The 18,348-nt window shown below is 40.0% G+C and overlaps 1 protein-coding gene across 1 annotated transcript in view; it reads right to left on the bottom strand.

Moving 5' to 3' along the window:
* PCSK5 (proprotein convertase subtilisin/kexin type 5) overlaps window positions 1-18,348 on the bottom strand; it is a 251,276-nt gene that overhangs the window by 79,649 nt on the left and 153,279 nt on the right. Inside the window, exon 9 of the mRNA XM_018558244.1 lies at window positions 12,546-12,646. Within this exon, the coding sequence (XP_018413746.1) occupies window positions 12,546-12,646 (101 nt within the window). The remainder of the gene's footprint in view (window positions 1-12,545; window positions 12,647-18,348) is intronic.

Genomic DNA, 18,348 nt, shown 5'->3' with positions numbered 1-18,348 from the left:
GCTCAGCCGATCCAGATGTTGGATCGGCTGAGTCGAACTCCTTCTGCACTTCGGGTCAGCCGAACATGCTGAGCATGTTCGGCTGATCCGAAGCCACACGAAGCAAGCCGATGTACGGCTGATTTCAGCCGATGTACGGCTGAAATCAGCCGTACCAGCCTGAAGTGAATAGCCTAACAGTGTTCGGCTCACTTCACTTCTGATCGGTCATTCACTTGGCTGCCCTCGGCAGCTTTGTGAATAGACCCCTATGTCCTCAAGTTATGAATGAACAGGAGCACTCAGTATAGAGGATTCCTGTTCATTTATAACAGGGGCTGCAGAAACAGAGATTGAAAAAACTCTGAAGAAGAAAAAAAAAATACACCTGCAAAATACCCCCACACTCCAAGGGTTTAATGCTCTTTTTTTGCCTAGAGTAACAGTGGAAGGCACATACTCACCATATATCACACAAGCTCCTCCTTTTATGGTCCACTATAGCCTCTTCTCTTTGTGCAGCGGTGATGCCATCCTGTACAGTGAAGAACCATCAGTCCTGCATTGTAAGTGAGAATGCTGAGGGCCTACCCACAAGCCTGAGCAAGTGCATTTTACTGGTACTCTAGGCAAAAAAAGGTGGATGTAAAGCTGCAAAAAAACAGCTGATTGGTAGGCTTTCAATGCAGAAGAGACTGTGTAAGTCTCTTCTGCCATAAAAGTTTATTTTATGCCGAGATGAAGGAACTCCCGTGCACATGTGTGGGAGTTATGTCATCGAGGCTGAAGACTCAAAACCTGGAAGAAGCCTGGAGTGAAGATGAAAGTGCTGGTGAGGGAGGAGAGCTGCGCTGAAGGGGATGGCTTTGGCAGGTATGTCTGTGCATACTACCATATTATGGCTAAAAGCTCCAGGGGCATTTTTTATTGACTCTACTTCTGCTTTAATACTTCACTGAAAGAAAACCAATGTGAAGCATACACATCATATTCTCGATAGATATACTTAATTTGTTGTGAAATCCTTGCCTTACAATTCAAATGGAGAAGAATTGAAACTGAGCTCCTTGTATGTTTCTTTGTGTGCAAAACTGTATTTTTCTCTTGAAATGACAAGAAAATAATCTATTTCATGAGATTTTTCAATTGAACTAAAATCAACTAAACCTTTAACAAGCAATCACATTGTAATGGGGATAACAGAAGCTGATTTGTGATAAGATGATTTGAGCTACTGTACTTTTCATTACTGATCTTTATAATTAAAGCTCATCTATCCCAAAAGTTAAGAATATAGCAGCCACTATTTTAGTTGTAAGATGGAATGCTTAGTAGGTATCAGAATCCTATCCTTTGGCTGTGGTTCCAGCAACCAAAGACACTTTAAACAAAGCTCATTTTGAACTGTGCATGAACTAAGACTGATCTAAGTTCTGCTATGTTGGATACAAATTGCTGCAAATCAACAATAAACCCTGTACACAATTATAAGGGAAAAACATCACTGTATGAGTCTGAATAGTCAAAAAATTTACATCCAGAGGAGTTAGGCTAGAAATTAGTAGAGAGTTTTATGCTTTCTTTTTAGGGTTCTCAGCCGGAGTTCGTTACATGATGTATCATTATGCATCAAGCTAGATATATTTCTTACCAGATAACTAGAAATATTGCAGATATTCATATGGAAAGCATGGGATTAAATTTCTATTTAGGCTGAAATATATACAAAACATTCTAATTTGCATATAAATACATAAATTTGTAGTAATAGTTCTGCTGTAATAGCATCACATTGCACATAAAAAGAAACTTATTCCCTATGTGATTTCCCAAAGTAATATATTCATTGCAAAAGGTGCATTAGCCAATAAAGATTGTGCTCCAGTAATTATATCATTTTTGTCAGGAAGCCTACACATGGACATATCATTAGCCAATTTGTTTCTTTCTATTTGTGCCTGCAAATGTAAGATAATGGGAAGAAAGTTATTTATAACATTGACAGTTCCCAACTTCTACAAAATCTATTAATCTCAATGTACAACTGTAAAATATGCAGAGCAAATAATAACACGAGGCACGCATAGTCAAGTCAGCTGCTCTGCCTCAGGAAATAACAATGTTTTAATGTTTAATTGTTCAGACGACATACACTTATTAATCATGGTCACTCACTGTTAATTACAATAGCAAATGATACAAAATACTTGTAACTGCAGAACAATTCTGCTCGTTATATTAAAGGAAATGTGTCTTAAAGCAACTCTATCACTATTTTTTTTAAAAACAGAGAAAAAAAAAAGAAAAGCAACAATACTCACCTGTCCTGCTCCACCAGATAATCTTCTTGAAGTCTGTTCTGCATTAAACACTTCCCCACTGGGCTCTCTGGTTTCATTCTCCAACCTATACTTCACTTTTGGAAACAGTAGTGATCTATGGGCCAGCAGAAAATTCTTATGCAAGATTATATCCTAAAGATAGTGCTTAAAGTGTATTTCCACTTTTGCAGTCAGATTTGTGAAAATCCTTCTATATATTTGTTGTGTGTTCCTTTTCGCACAGCATAGCGAAAAATGATTTAAAACAATATTTTCTACCTTTTAGATGTTTTATTGCAGCAGGCAACATGTTTTTCCATGTTTTTATGAGCCCCTTCACAGTGATCTGTCCTTATAGTAAGACTTAGGACTAAAATTTGAGGATTGTACTTCTCTCATTAACTTCCTTAACATTTGAATGCAGAATCCAGGGTTGTAGTCATTTAACCCCTCACAGACCCTCCTAACATTACAAAGAAGGAAAAGCAAGTAGAAATTGTAACCCTTAAGAAGCCAAGAAACCCTAACCCAAGAAAAAGCCATTTAAACTGCAAGAATCAGTTACTTTTTTTATGTATGCCTCGGCTGGCTCCGCCCAGTTGCAATGACAGATCTGCCCGGTTGTTATTCATTGGCCGGGACCTGCTAGAAGACTCTAGCAGGTCCTAGCCAAAAGGAAACAATTGGGCGTAGCTAGCTGTCACTGCTATCTCCTCCCAATTGTTTATTTCTTTTTTGTAATTGCTTTTTTCTTTTTTCAGTAATCTTTCTTTTTTCTTTTTCTTAAAATCTTTATTTCTTTTTTTTAAATTGATCATTTATTTACATTTGTAAACATTTTTTTCGAATTTTTTTCCAACCTTTTTAACTGTTATTCTATTTTGCTCGGTACCTGCAGGAGGTTCGGCTCAGCCAATCCAGATGTTGGTTCGGCTGAGTCGAACTCCTTCTTTACTTACTTCAGATCATGTTCGGCTGAACCGAAGCCAGCCTAAGCAAGCCGATGTACGGCTGAAATCAGCTGTACAGGCCTGAGGTGAATAGTCGAACAGCGTTCGGCTCACTTCGCTTTGGGTGGGTTATTCACTCGGCAGCCTTCGGCAGCAAATTTGTTATCCAAATTTGGCGGCGAAAGTGGAAATACACTCTAAGGTGACTGTAGCTGCACTTGCAATCATACGGTTGAGTCCTATTTTTTTATTTTAATAATAGTGATTTTTTTCAGAACAAGCATTCAGGGGTTTACCTCCTTTCTCGAGGTTCAAGCAGTACTGATACAAGGATGGAGGTAGACAGCTTTTTTTTTAAAGCCTGAAAACCTATCTTGAAATGTTACCTGAAAATAAATATAGAATCACAGGCAGTATTGTGTTCCCTTAAAAACAGTGATATTCAATGTTGCAGACATTAGGCCAGATGAGTATTAAAGTGTATGTACAGCCAAAACATTTTTTGTAGTAGGGAAAGGCTAAACATTTCAATTTCCCATTCCTTTCCTTCTCAGTAATAATGTTCACCAGAATAAATTGAGAGGTTGAATCTCCCCAGTAGGGACATAGACAGCAATATAAACCTAACAGGAAATCTAATTCTTCCATATTCTATTCAAAGCTAAAAAAGGTTTAGCAATAAATACTGGCCTTCACTTTAAGAGAAAAACTGAGGCTGCCATAGCTGACTTTGCCTTTGAAAAATGCCCCTTCCCTGGCCTTCATACTAATCTCATTGCTTCAATCCTTTGAGACAGTGACCCAGAACAAGCACACAGATAAGAATGTTTGTGATCTGCATACTTGTTTTCAGTTGGTAAATCATATAGTACTAAAAGCAATGGGTTAGTACAACAGATAGGTGTGAACAGCGGCAGTCTCAGATCCCACTGCTGCCACAGGAATGTTACATATTGCACTCTAAATCTCACCTTACGAAGAGATTTGCCAGCTCACGAGACAACTATCTAAGCACCAGTTGATTGTCACTGGGGCAGGTTAACACTGAAGTCAACCCTTCGCACACACACAAGAGGTTGCAGCACCTCATGTTTTAATGGAAACAGGCACCAGTTGCAGCATCTGCAGAAACATTTCTGATTTTTAAGTACTGTCTATAACCCTGGTTGCCAGGTTACCAGACAGAAATGTACATATTTTTACAATTTGGTAAGCCAAACAGAGGCACAAAATATTACATTTCTGATTGAGAGTATTTAGAGATTCAGCTTAACGATTTTTAAGCATCTTTTTAATGAATGGAAAATAAAAATGCTGCAAGAAAGTAAAAAATAGTAACAGTAAAATAAATCCAGAAAAGCAAAAGACTCGCTGCTCCAATTTCACCAGACTGCATATCAATACAGACATCCGGTGCAGGCTGCAGTGTGCTCCCACTTGTCAAACAATATCTCTCCAATCAGCCGCACGAAAATTGAGGTCCATAAAAATCCAACTGTATTGTTGTAAATTCAATGCAAAGTTCAAAATACAAGCTATACACCACCATAGTATCTCTCCCACTCCAACACCTTACATGTGTTTCACCACCTGGGCTTAATCATAGAGGTTGTTATGAGTAAGCCTAGGTGGTGAAATGCGTGAGTGGCATTGGAGTGGGAGAGATAATATGGTGGTGTATACCGTGTATTTTGAACTTTGCATGGAATTTACAACAATAAAATTGGATTTTTATGGACCTCGGTTTTCATGAGGCTGATTGGAGAGATATTGTAAAATAAATGGGATTACAAATTAAAAGTAGTTAGCAAGGTTCGCAATGTTTGCAAAGTAATTTATTTGCAGAATGGCCTCATCTGATAGAATCACTGGAGTTTATTTACTAAAGAGAAATATGCCGTTCACTTTGCATGGGAATCTTCCCTTTGCTTAGTGAATAAGGTGAAACTCTGTTGACTTCCATCATCCAATCATATGCATGCAAAAATATATATTTTTTATTTTCCTTCCACATGATTAGGTATTGTTTTCACCACATTCAAGTAAATAGCCTGCTTGCCTGTAGTAAATAAACCTCACTGGCTCTCATAAATTATTTAACAGGTCTTCTTTTTGTTGACCCTATAGAGCAGGGGTCTCAAAGTACCGGCCCTTAAACTGGTACTATGTGGCCGAGTCAGGCACGTGGTCACACGGTCTCTGCTTTCAATCTACCTGGGGTTATTTCCTTTCAATTGTGCTGTGAAAGCAATGACTTCCATGTTAGCAGTTTTTAAGGTTCATTTAACACCTCGTCCTTTAAAAGCAACTCCATATAGATACAAGATGAAACCCTGAACTACCCCTGAAACTGCAACCAACCATCAGAACATTTTCACCTGCAATATGATATTGTTCACACACTTTATCAGCTCTACTGTATTATATTCATATGAACCATGCCAACCAAATATAGGCAGTTACAGCAGGTTAGACCACTGTTGCCTAAAAGGGATTCAATTTGAACATTAATTAGTGTCCAGCACGTTAACTTTTAACTTAGTTTGAAGAATTCCTTAAAAGGAAACTTGTTATGAAAAAAATGTGGTGGCTGCCATAGCTGAACTCAATTCCTGAGAATGCTAAACATAGAGATAAGACTTTTTTTCAACTTTCAAATGTTAAATGCTTATTTCTAACCTGTGACACAGAAACACTGAAGCCTATCACAACCAGGCAACTAGCATTTACAGGGAAGGACAGCAAAAGGCAGCCTTTATACTTCTCTAAATTCTTAGGCATGTGCATTTATGTGCACAAAAAATTAACAACACAGTGAAAAGGTAAACATAAGCTATATTTCCCAATAACTACTATTTTTTCTTGCAACTTCCAGCGTAAAATGCAATTGAAAAAAAAAAAATTAATCGGGAGCATTTGCATATAAAAGACACCAGCTTTACCCAAAATCATGGGAACTCAGGTACAGTTACACTTTAAGATAAAATCCCTGTGTATCGTGCTTACTATTAGTATTATTTTAACACTCGTAATGTCAAAAGCTATGTATACATACTTATTTTTTTAAATAAAACAGCCTTCCTTTTTTACACTTCAGGCTAGATAATACAATCTAAAATGATATGAATGCTTACACATACAACCTAACACTTTATCAGCTTTTCAATTAAGAAAAACAACCTCCTTGACATTCATACGAATGACGAAATGTCAATGATATGTAATCAAAGTGATATGTAATTTATAAAGAATCCAACTACAGATCCATTTATTATAAATAAGATGGAAAAAAATTTCCACACATTTTAACGTGTTACAAACGAGTATGCTTTCTATATCTATTAAGATTTATGGATAATTCTTTATTTTTTCCATTTTATATCTGTGTTCCTTATTTGTACTTAAAACTACATGACTATCTGCTAAAAGATGTTTGTAAATCAGAAAAGCAGATGACAGATGCAGCAAAAGTACCAATACCTGCCATTACAAATTACAGTGGACCCCTTTCTAAATGTCAATTTAAAACTATGTTGACAGTCTTACTGGGATAAAAAATAAAGCATATAGAAGGGCTGAAATCGTTAAAAAGGAGGCTCCCTTCTGCACTGTGTTTCTTACCAACTCCTAGGTGCTGGGTTACAGAATCCCTACTGAATGGTAGAATGAACCTGTCATTCATCATAGGTCATGTGACTAAGCCTTTTGGTTAAAGTTGTATAGTATAGGAGCATAGAAGGCAGGCTAATCCATACTGTCAACACAGATTTAAGTCGAGGTTTGAGTACAGTTGCACATTAACATGTCTGAAAATACATTCTAAAGTTCCATAGCAACCTAGCAGGCCTGTAGTTTAAAATTAAGGTAATATGTTAACTTAAAAGGGCAAAATGGACATTACCTGAGGGCCCATTTGTGCGTTGCGGTGTCAGGTGTTATGTGCGTTGGTGTATTAAAGCAGAATTATGGGGAGAGTGAATTACACTCATCCCCATAATAAGAGCTGGTGTGTGACACTTAAGCTGTCACATGTTGGCTCTATTGATCAAGAACTGAGAGATAACATACCGCCAACTGCTCAGTTCCCAATTATCTCCCTGCAGAGAGCGGTCACTATCAGTCACCGCTTCCCACAGGGATTCTCCCCTCTCCGTTCCTCCAGTGCTGATAATATTGTTGGTATCTGTCCACTGTCAGCATATAGTGAGCAACTGCCCAAAGAGAACTAGACATGTGCGATTCGTTTCGTTCCGAATCGAAATTCGGACGAATTTTCGGAAATTCGGACATTCGGATGTATCCGAATTCCGAATTACAGACATAACGAATGCAAACGAATCCGAATTTCCATTTCCGAAATTCGGTAGCGTTAGTACGTTCGTTCGTTTCGTTTTCTGTTCTTATTCGTTTCTTGTTCGTTTCTTATTCGTTTCGTTCGTTGGAGCAAAGTGACATTAGAGAAGGAGAAAAATATTTTTTCCCCCTCAAATGTCACTTTTGCTGCAAATGAACGAAACGAATAAGAAACGAATAAGAAACGAATAAGAACAGAAAACGAAACAAACGTTCGTACTAACGCTACCGAATTTCGTCCGAATCCGAATTGACTTTCACACCCGAATCCTGAAAAACGAAATAACACATATCCGAATTTAAAACGAAACGAAACTAAACGAATTTTTTGGCAGTGCACATGTCTAAAGAGAACTATGGCAAAACAAGGTTGGGCCATAGTTCTCTTTTAATTCCAAATAGCACTCCAACACACACACTGTGGCATTCTGCGCCAGACTTAAATACTTCAGATGCATTTTTCTGTCCACTCTGATCATGCTCATAGCCCATTCAAAATGAATAGGCTACCTAAACGTGAATACACGGCTGAAGTGAATAGCTGAACATGTTTCGGCTCCCTTCACTTTGGCTCAGTTATGCACTCGGCTGCCTTCAACAGCTTAGTGAATGACCCCAAAGTCATAAAGTGACAAAAAAAAACTATTGCTTTGAGAATGGGACTATTTGAGACTCCGAAACATCAGTACATATGCTATGACACTTTCCAATACATTTGCGAGACACAACTATAAATGTTTTGATTTAGGGACAATTTTTTTAGCAGCAGAGACTGCACTGGAAATTTAAAGGAAAAAGTTGTTGGTGGAGCTCTGGACCTCAATTGGCGGAAACACTCGGTTGTGAGGAGTGAGGAGTAGTTTTCAAAACTATAGGAGATGGCAGCTTTTTAGGCCCTGATGGGTTGGTAGAATGCAAGTGATATGTAAAGTGAAGGGACGAGAGCACCACACAGGTTCCAAATAAGTCCGGTATCAGCTAATATTAATAAAGACCTACTAGACTTACTTCAGGACTCACACATATTCCTCTAGAGAGCACAAAGGAAACCACTGTGAAATGAAAACGTTTCATGTTATTTTCATGTGATATAAATTCTTGCTGTTTGTGGTATTGTCATGTTTTTCCTGTCTGCTAAATATTTGCTACATAATACCACAACCTTCAAAGAAGCCCAACTCAGCTTTCAGTTTGAGGAGTCATGCACACAGGTATAAATCGACTAGATATACAAATATAAATACGGGGCATTACACTAGAACTAGATACAGTCATGTAATATAATGAGTAAATAGTGATAATAAACCTACTTACAGTTGTACAAAACAATTTGTGAAACTTTGGTGCCTAGTTTTTAAGGCCATGACCACCCCTCTTTTTTTTTGTATAGCCAGGCCAGCTGCCTGCTTCCATCCCCACTCATCACCATTTAGACTTCATATTTGAGTGGCAATGTGTAATGCAGAGCCAATGGAAGCTCTTCTTTGGCTGTGAGGGTTAATATGACACATCCAATGGAAGACCTGGGATGTTTTCTCTCACTCTGAATTTGTAATCAGGGTGCTTTTAGCTTAGAAGGGATTTTAGCTAAGGGAGAAGATTTGGGTTCAATGGGGGTGGGGTGTATTGGGAGGAGAGGCAGTATTGGTTTGGGGAGAAATTTGACTTGCAGAAGGAATTTGTGCTGGGGAGGTGAGGGAGGCGCACTCTCTGTGTTACATACTCCTGCACACTGTGTGTTATGTTCTTCTGACCCTTGAACTCTGTGCATTATGTACTCCTGATCACTGAACAGTGTATGCTACTTACTGCTGAATTCTGTGCAATATGTACTTCTGACCTCTGAGTTCTGTGCATTAAGTACTCCTTGTACCTGAATCCTGTGCATTATGTACTCCTGACCCATGCTCTTTGTGCATTATGTACATTCTGACTTCTGTGTTCTGTAGTTTACGTAATCCTGAGCCCTGCCCTCTGTGGGTTACATCCCCCTGGCCCTCTGCATTCGATGTTACATACTCCTGGTCGATACGCTCTGTGTGTGATACATTTCTAAACACTGCACTCTATAGTTTACAAATGCCTGACCTCTGCACTCTGTGGGTTATGTGCTCCTGACCCCTGCTCTCTGCTTTACACTCTCCTGACCCCTACAGTCTTTACATGCCATACTCCTTATGCCTGTACTCTGTATGTTACATTCTCCTAACTCCTGCACTTCATGTGTAACACACTCCTGACCCTGCATTCTATGTGTTAAACACTCCTCATCCCTGCACCATGCTGCTCCACTTACACTGTGCAATGTGGGCATGCCTGCTGCAAGCATCACAAAGCATCGTCAAGGTGGCCAAGGACACCCCAATCCTAGCAGCAAACCTTCTGTATAGTCGTGGAAATGTAAAAAGTTTGTAGTTTACGAAATAAGATTGTCTTTATTTGTTGTGACTTAAATAAAGAACATATTACATCTCAGGTGCCATAGTGTAGATATCCAAATAATTCCTAAGGGTTCACAAAGTTTTTCTCACAGTAGCATATGCAGTGAAAATAAAAAAGTCACACATGCTGAGAAAGAAACATTCCAGTAATAATTATTCTTACTAAGCTGAATTGTTTATTCCAATAATAAATGTGTAAACAAATTAGCTTTCCATGCAAAATAATATCCACATAAAATAAATACCTTACAAAGGCAGTTTCATAAAGCTGCAGATTACATTACACAGCTTTTTCAAACTGTATTGCTATGAGGTACAGTGAAAGCTATAGAGTTTATTTATGCCGAAAATAAATGCAGTACCATACGGACACTTATTTATTAGATGCATTTATAAGATGAATACGCACTCTTATTTATATCATTTATAAGATGAATATATAATATGAATATGCACTCTGTACATAACCACTTCAGGACCATAGTTTTTTGTTTCCCTGTAGAGGACAGAATTACAGTTGAGTTGTTTTTTTGTGAAATTATTTTTCACCTTTGTAGTCTGTCGAAAGATATTACACATTCTTTTGGGAGGGCAAAGTAGGACTTAACGTGCAAACAAATTTAAATCAATTATATTTGGTATCTAAGTATTACTTAGAGAATAAATAGAAAAAAAAAAGTTTGGTACTTACTATGAAATGTTTTTCTTTATGTCTATTAAGGGACACAGAACTTCATTAATTCTCAGAGTACTGGGTTTACTGACAACTTCAGGTTATTGAGACACTGACAAACAAAAGGCGTTAGGCCAACCCCAGTATAGCTCTGCCTCCAACCATCAAGCAATACATAAGGTTTATAACATAGAAGGTTCTGACCAGTGTCCCTCAAAGGACTTTAAGAATAAACTTTTGTAGTGAGTACAAAAATCTTATTTTTTTTAACATCCATTGAGAGACACAGGACTTTAGTAATTCTTAGACAATTGGGACATCCGAAAGCTGTCTCACTGAGGGGTGGACAATAGCCACTGAAAGATCTAACAGATGTAACTATTATATAACAAAGAGTATGTGAAGGGATCAACACCTGAATGAAGGTTAGAAGAACCAGGGCCAACCAAATATGTAATTGCCACAATCTAATAGGGACCTCAGGAACTCTAAGAGGTGGAGGTCCAGTAGGGTCAGTATTATATTCTGTCTTGTGTGGCACAAGTGCACATTTAAAGCTCCTGCAAGCAGCTTGCTGCACTAATTGTGCACAAACCGTAAAAAAAAAGGTATTTTGGGCACATGGGAGATATCACTCCCATGCTGTAGAGCTATACAAGACTCCTATAAGAACGATCGTATACTAATAGAGGTTCCAGGATCTAGTTTGCAGGTGAAGGTGCTGTTGAGAAGGCCATAATGAAGGTGCTGGAATCAACATTTAGGGGTCTATTCACGAAGCTGCCGAGGGCAGCCGAGTGAATGACCGATCTGAAGTGAAGTGAGCCGAACACTGTTCGGCTATTCACTTCAGGCTGGTACGGCTACGTTGAGCCGTACATCAGCTGAAATCAGCCGTACATCGGCTTGCTTCGTGTGGCTTCGGGTCGGCCGAACATGCTCAGCACTTTTTATATTCTGACATCGATCGTGTCAGAATAAAGAAAAAAAAGGACACAGCAGTGTTTCTCTCCTTGGCAGCCGGGAGCAGGAGACTCCCGGGGCGCCAGGGAGAGTTAGCTGTTTGGAGATCAGTGTCCCTGGTTAGCAGGTAACCAGGGACGCTGATCTCACTGCAAGTGGCCAGAGCCGTAAGATCACGGCTGGCTCCGCCCTGCTGTCAGAAGCAGGCTGTCGGCCGGCCAATGGCCGGCCGCTCAGCCAGCTTCGGCTTTCACCTCGGCTCAGCCGAGCCGATGCATATGCGTTTGGCTCAGCTGAGCCGCTCGGCCATGATCGGGAGCTGTACGGGCTATTGTGAATAGCCCGTACAGCACCCCTTTGGTTCTACTGAACCGAAGGGGTCCTGGGGCCGAAGCTAGCCGAAGGATCGGCCGAAGCTACAGCCAGATCCTTCGGCAGCTTCGTGAATAGACCCCTTAGTGTTTATTCTACCATAAGCAGAATGTATTTTGGGAGTGTGATTATATAATTAGGATGCATTATAGCTGTGGCAATTAGATGAAACTGTAAATTTCTGTGGGCATATCACCACTGAGTTACCCAAAAGATATAAGAAGGTCCAATGTGATTTAATTTGCCACTGTTTCTGAAAAATTAAAATTGTTTAGTGTTGGCCTTTACCCTTTTCTGTAAATGAAATGAATAGTATTGAGTAAAGGTACTTTTAATGAATGTCACAATTGTTAAAAAAAATAGCCATTTTCTTTCGCATAGCATCAGCTGTTTTATCAGTCAATAATTGGCTAATCTAATCGACATTGAACAGACTGTTTTTAAACTGCATACAGTTAAATAAAACGGTCAGGCCAGAAATTGCAATACTTACTTGGCTTCTAGTGCGAGGGCTATGATCCCAGCAGCCATAGGAGCTGATGCCGAGGTTCCAGTGTGACTGTCTGTACAGCGCTGTCGTAGATCTGTGGTGATCTGAAACAGAACATTGACTTTTTTAATTTTGGCTTAATTATCTGACATGAATGCAATGGGGTTGAATGCAAGGCAAAAAGGCTGTTCACTCTGCAATGGAATTTCCCCTTAGTTAGTAAATGAGGTAAAGCTCTGCAGACTTCCATCATCCATTATCTGCAAGCAAAAACACTGTTTTTTTATTTTCCTGGCAAGTTATTGGGTATTCATTGCAAAGTATATTTTTCACACATTTACCAAGCTAAGGGAAAATTCCCTTGCAAAGTTTAGTAAATCAACCCCAATGACTCTACAGTTAAAATAATATGCTTTTGTTCACTTTAGTCTTTTACCTTCCTGCTCCTTACCACAAACTTCAAAAGCAAATAATATACAGGAAAAAATAGTACAAGTTTTGTGAGTTTAAGTATAGAGTTTATTCTACTCTATTCCTACTTTTTCAATTCTTTCTTGTAACAAGAAGAAGTTCAGAAGGTTGTTTGCCTGAGGACCCAGCTATGTATTATTAGTTTATATTTTCTTCGTGTCTTCAAAAATGTAAAACATTGTCAGCTGCAAGAAGCCATGACATCCCCTTTTCGTCATTCACCTTAGCATGGACTAGTCTTTAGATGCAGACTGATTTTATAATGGAGGTTTAAAATGTACCCACAATTTCGAACTTTATACTGTAAAGGAAAATTACATAAAAAAGTTAAACTCCAGAAAGTGTTTTTATTAACTCTTGCAGTGAAGCTCCCCCTGCCCTGCAGGGGTTAACAGCTTATTTTTGTCTAGGTTCAAAAAACAGTTATACTTACCCGCAGCTCCAAACCAGCTTCTTCTTAGACCAGTCCTTTCAGTGTCTCTCCCCCTCTTCAACAGTGGTCTAAGGTCCTGTAAATCATCTCGTTCTATACACTGTGGGGTCTATTCACTAAGCTGCCGAGGGCAGCCGAGTGAATGACCGATCTGAAGTGAAGTGAGCCGAACACTGTTCGGCTATTCACTTCAGGCTGGTATGGCTGATTTCAGCTGTACATCGGCTGAAATCAGCCGTACATCGGCTTGCTTCGAGTGTCTAGCATTGTACCCGCCCTCTGCTGATGGACCTGATGGGGAACTGCAGCAGAGGGCGGGTACAATGCTAGTTTACTATTGGCTATTGCAAATTGAAATAGCCAATAGTAATGTCCCAATGCTTTTCAATGGGAAAATTATATATTTTTTTTTTCTGACATCGCTCGTGTCAGAATAAAGAAAAAAAGACACAGCTGTGTCTCGGTTTTCAGCACGGCTCAGCCGAGCCGATGCATATGCATTCGGCTCGGCTGAGCCGCTCGGCCACGATCGGGAGCTGTACGGGCTATTGTGAATAGCCCGTACAGCACCCCTTCAGTTCTACTGAACCGAAGGGGTCCTGGGGCCGAAGCTAGCCGAAGGATCGGCCGAAGCTATGGCCAGATCCTTCGGCAGCTTTGTGAATAGACGCCTGTGTATAGACGTGAGGACGCTGAGGAAGATTCCAATGCTGCTGTGGAGGAGGAGAGAGGAAGGAGGGAGCGATGTGACAGTTGCCTGGCTTGGAGCTTCAAGTGAGTATACCTTTGTTATTTTTGTCCCTAGACACAAATGAGCACTTAACCCTTGCAGTGCAGGGGTAGCCCCACTGCAAGGGTTAATAAAACGTTTTCCTGGAGTTCTTCTTGAAGGTTTAATATATTTTGGGAATTACATGTATAAGCCTACCTAGCCCTGTTTGAATGTTACCTAACCATGATGGCACAGCCAGGTTAACCCATGGTAATAGTCACAACTGATACTGCAGAGAGGCATGGAAAGCATTAGAGATAATAGGATGTAAAATGTATTGTAAGAATGACTAGTGTACATGTATGACTAGTCACCTTGAATCAGCACTGTAGTTTTTCTGTATAGCATCTGATCAGTTAATTTCAGCCCCGCAGAGTGTTACTGTGACATCTAACTTTCCCACAATCTACCCTATTACACTGGGCACAACAATATACTATATGAATATATATAGGTGCCCAACTCAGCCAAAATGTTTTTTTATTTTATTTTTGGTTTTGGATATAGTGGAATAGAGGTTTGCAATGTCTGTTTCCAGAGAAAAAAATGTTTCTCTTCTCTCCTTGTTTTATCTGACACCCATTACCTAGACAGACAACAATTAAATACTTACTTTTTTAGAAAATGTTTTTTTTTTATTTTATTTCTGTCCGTGTCCCAGTTGGGAGGGTTTCCCTTCAATTCCTGAAGTTTCTGACAGTTAGGGGTCTATTCACTAAGCTGCCGTAGGCAGCCGAGTGACTAATCGACCCGAAGCGAAGTGAGCCGAACGCTGTTCGGCTATTCACTTCAGGATGGTACGGCTGATTTCAGCCATATATCTGCTGAAATCAGCTGTACATCGGGTGGCTTCGGCTGGCTTCGGGTCGGCCGAACATGCTCAGCATGTTTGGCCGACCAGAAGTGCAGAAGGAGTTTGACTCAGCCGATCCAACATCTGGCAGGCTACTCGCTGCTGTTCAGCCTATTCTCATAGATGCCGAACAGCAGTGAGTGAAAAGGCGAATGCCGCCGAGCGGCATTGGGCTCGGCTGTTCTGCTCGGTACCTCTGTGGTACCGAGCACAATAGAAAAACTGTTTAAAAAGTAGTAAAAATAAAATAGAAAATGATTGGGTGGAGCTAGCAGTGACAGCTAGCTCCGTGCAACTGTTTTGCATTGGCCAGGCGGTTCTGCTGCGGTCAGAATAAACAAAAAGAAAAAATCACCATAGGAATGCATAGTTAGATTCCTATTGGCTATTTCACTTTGCAATAGCCAATAGCAAACTAGCCATTGCACCCGCACTCTGCTGCTGTGTAATTGAATAGCCAATAGGAATCTAGCTATGCATTCCTATGGTGATTCATTTTTTATTATTATTCTGACGGCAGCCAGATGTCAGAAGAAAAAAAAAAACAGAGCAGGGAGCAAAGTAAACCTTTCTGGGAGAATGTGTTTCTCTCCCGGGCGGCCGGGAGCCGCTATCTAATAGCGGTAGACTCCCGGAGCGCCCGGGAGAGTTTGGCTGTCTGGAGATCAGTGTTCCTGGTTACCTGGTAACCAGGGACGCTGATCTGTCTGTGCAAGTGGCCGGAGCCATGACGGCTGAGATGACGGCTGGCTCCGCACAGCAGTTAGTAACCGTTCGGCCAGCTTCGGCTTTCACCTCGGCTCAGTCGAGCCTAAGCATATGCCTTCGGCTCGCCTGTGCCGCTCGGCCGACTTCGTGTGCTGTAGGGCTATAGTGAATAGCCCTACAGCAGCCCTTCGGGTTCTACTGAACCGAAGGCTTCCTGGGGCCGAAGCTACGGCTAGATCCTTCAGCAGATTAGTGAATAGACCCCATAATAAAGAGATGAAGGGAGATTTTCCCTTCACTTCCTGTCTTACACACATCAAACTTTTCCCAAATTTCCCAAACTATAGAGCAGACACAAGCAGCAATAAAACGTTGACAGAGGTTCCAACCTCTTTCTTGGGCAATAGTGGTAGAGAGTGTAATCTTAAATAATTGGTCAAAATACATTGAGACTGTTATGAAAAATGAGATAACGAAAACAGAAACACATTCTTCTGTTACATTAGCCCATGTTCACTGCTGGCCATGCTTTTCTTATAGTATAACTGTTGGTTAAAATTATCACTCAGTTCAATAGTTTAAGAAACAATAATATGTACAATCCCATATTCGGTGGAAGCCTCATTTTTGTAATCTCTTTTGGGTACGTTAACAGACTGATACTGGCAGACTTACAGAACACCTTAAGTAAGCACTTGGAATGGAGTTTGATTGCCTCATTCCCTGACATTCCCACAACCAATTTGCTTTAAAATTAATTTTAGATCACAACTTAGTTCCTCTATTATGAAATGTATCAAAAATTAAATATGACACAAACATCAAACTGCTCCATCAAGCCAAGAGAACAATTTCCATCCTCAGTGTAATATCCTCAACACAGATCCAGTAAATAATTCTGAAATGTGGTTATATAGGCTTCTTGAGGATTAAATGGTTTATTTTAAACATTTCATTCTGGTACATTTAGCTTTCCAGTCGATGCCAGAACATCTGTATTCAGATCATAGAAAGCTTAGTGCAAATCCAATTTTATTGTTTTTGTAACAACACTTCCGTAGTTCATTTGGAACATAATTGTATTTTTTCTTTTTGTAAACATGGAAAGGCTGTCACAGCACCAGATGCTATTTGAGGGGCAGTGTTTGTTTTCATAGCTTCTTTTCATGAAGTTATGTAATAACCTTATTACTGGATACAAGATCTGTGGGCAACTTTAAAACCTGCCTGTAGATCGCGTACATTTATCCAGCTATATGTATCAAAATTTTATATATATATATATATACATATACATCTTTGTAAAGTATAGAGATTGATGCTGTTTTGTTAGTTAGTAGAGATTGATGCTGTTTTTTTAGTTAATACATTTGCAACATACTAGTTGTAAGTGCAGAAAATGAGTAAACTGTCAACAATCATGGTACTGTGTGCAGCTTAGTCCTTCCCAAACTGCGGTCTACTTTCAATATGTGTCAATTTGCTGAAACTCTCTGCGTGAAAGCGCGGTGATGTTATTTACTTATTCAATAAGGACATTTAAAGGATGAGGTTGCAAAGGTTAATATCCCACAACAAGTAGATTTCAATTTGCTGTAGTCATGGAAAGTGGAATTCTGACTGATTGCTCTGATTCAATTGCAAATTTCACATGTTGTTCTGAGTCCGGATTTGCATAAACTACAATATGGTAATCTTCAGTACAAAAAGAAATATGGGGGCTTCTGATGTGCATTCTTCTGCAAGCCACTCACAAAGATATTTCTGAAGTAATTGGATTAGCACAAAAGCCAGGCAAGTTGCATTTTCAGAAACCAAAGCGTCTCTCCAGGCAAAATTGATAATCTGTCCTTTGCAATCTTCACAAAAGATGTGCACCTAGATAGTATGCTCAATTTCATATCCTGATTTAGTATAAAGAATTTACCTAGAGATCATGCCTTTCTAAACTGATTTCCTGTGCAGGTTTGACAATGCTATTCAGCCCCTCTGCAAATGACTAATTCCGTCAATCTTGTCCGAACTCTGAAGTAGTGCCGCTTCATTGGTATGCAAAAGAAAGTGGACTTCCTGATCTTAGCAGAGTGGCATCAAACAATGTTATATCTTCCCTGTAGTTGCACCAGTAAAAAAAGCCACATGAGTTATTTAGATGTGTTTGTTACCATTAGGGATGAGATTTGAGTAGACCCAAACTGCTGGCAGATTTCATTATCATTTGTAAACAAGATTTAAACACTGTGTCTTAACCAAAGGGTTAAAGACTTAGGGGTCTATTCACGAAGCTTCCAAAGGATCTAGCCGTTGCTTCGGCCGATCCTTCGGCTAGCTTCGGCCCCAGGACCCCTTCGGTTCAGTAGAACCGAAGGGCTGCTGTACGGGCTATTCACAATAGCCGTACAGCTCCCGAACACGGCCGAACGGATATGCTCAGCCGAACGGATATGCATCGGCTCGGCTGAGCCGTGGTGAAAGCCGGAGCTGGCTGAGCGGCCGGCCATTGGCCGGCTGACAGCCTGCTTCTGACAGCTGGGTGGAGCCAGCCGTGATCTTACGGCTGGCTCCGGCC

Source organism: Nanorana parkeri, unplaced genomic scaffold (genome assembly GCF_000935625.1).
Source record: "Nanorana parkeri isolate BGI_ZX_2015 unplaced genomic scaffold, ASM93562v1 scaffold328, whole genome shotgun sequence".
NCBI classification, from domain to species: domain Eukaryota; kingdom Metazoa; phylum Chordata; class Amphibia; order Anura; family Dicroglossidae; genus Nanorana; species Nanorana parkeri.
The sequence above is the reverse complement of the archived record's forward strand: the minus strand, read 5'-3'. Positions and strand labels throughout refer to the sequence as shown.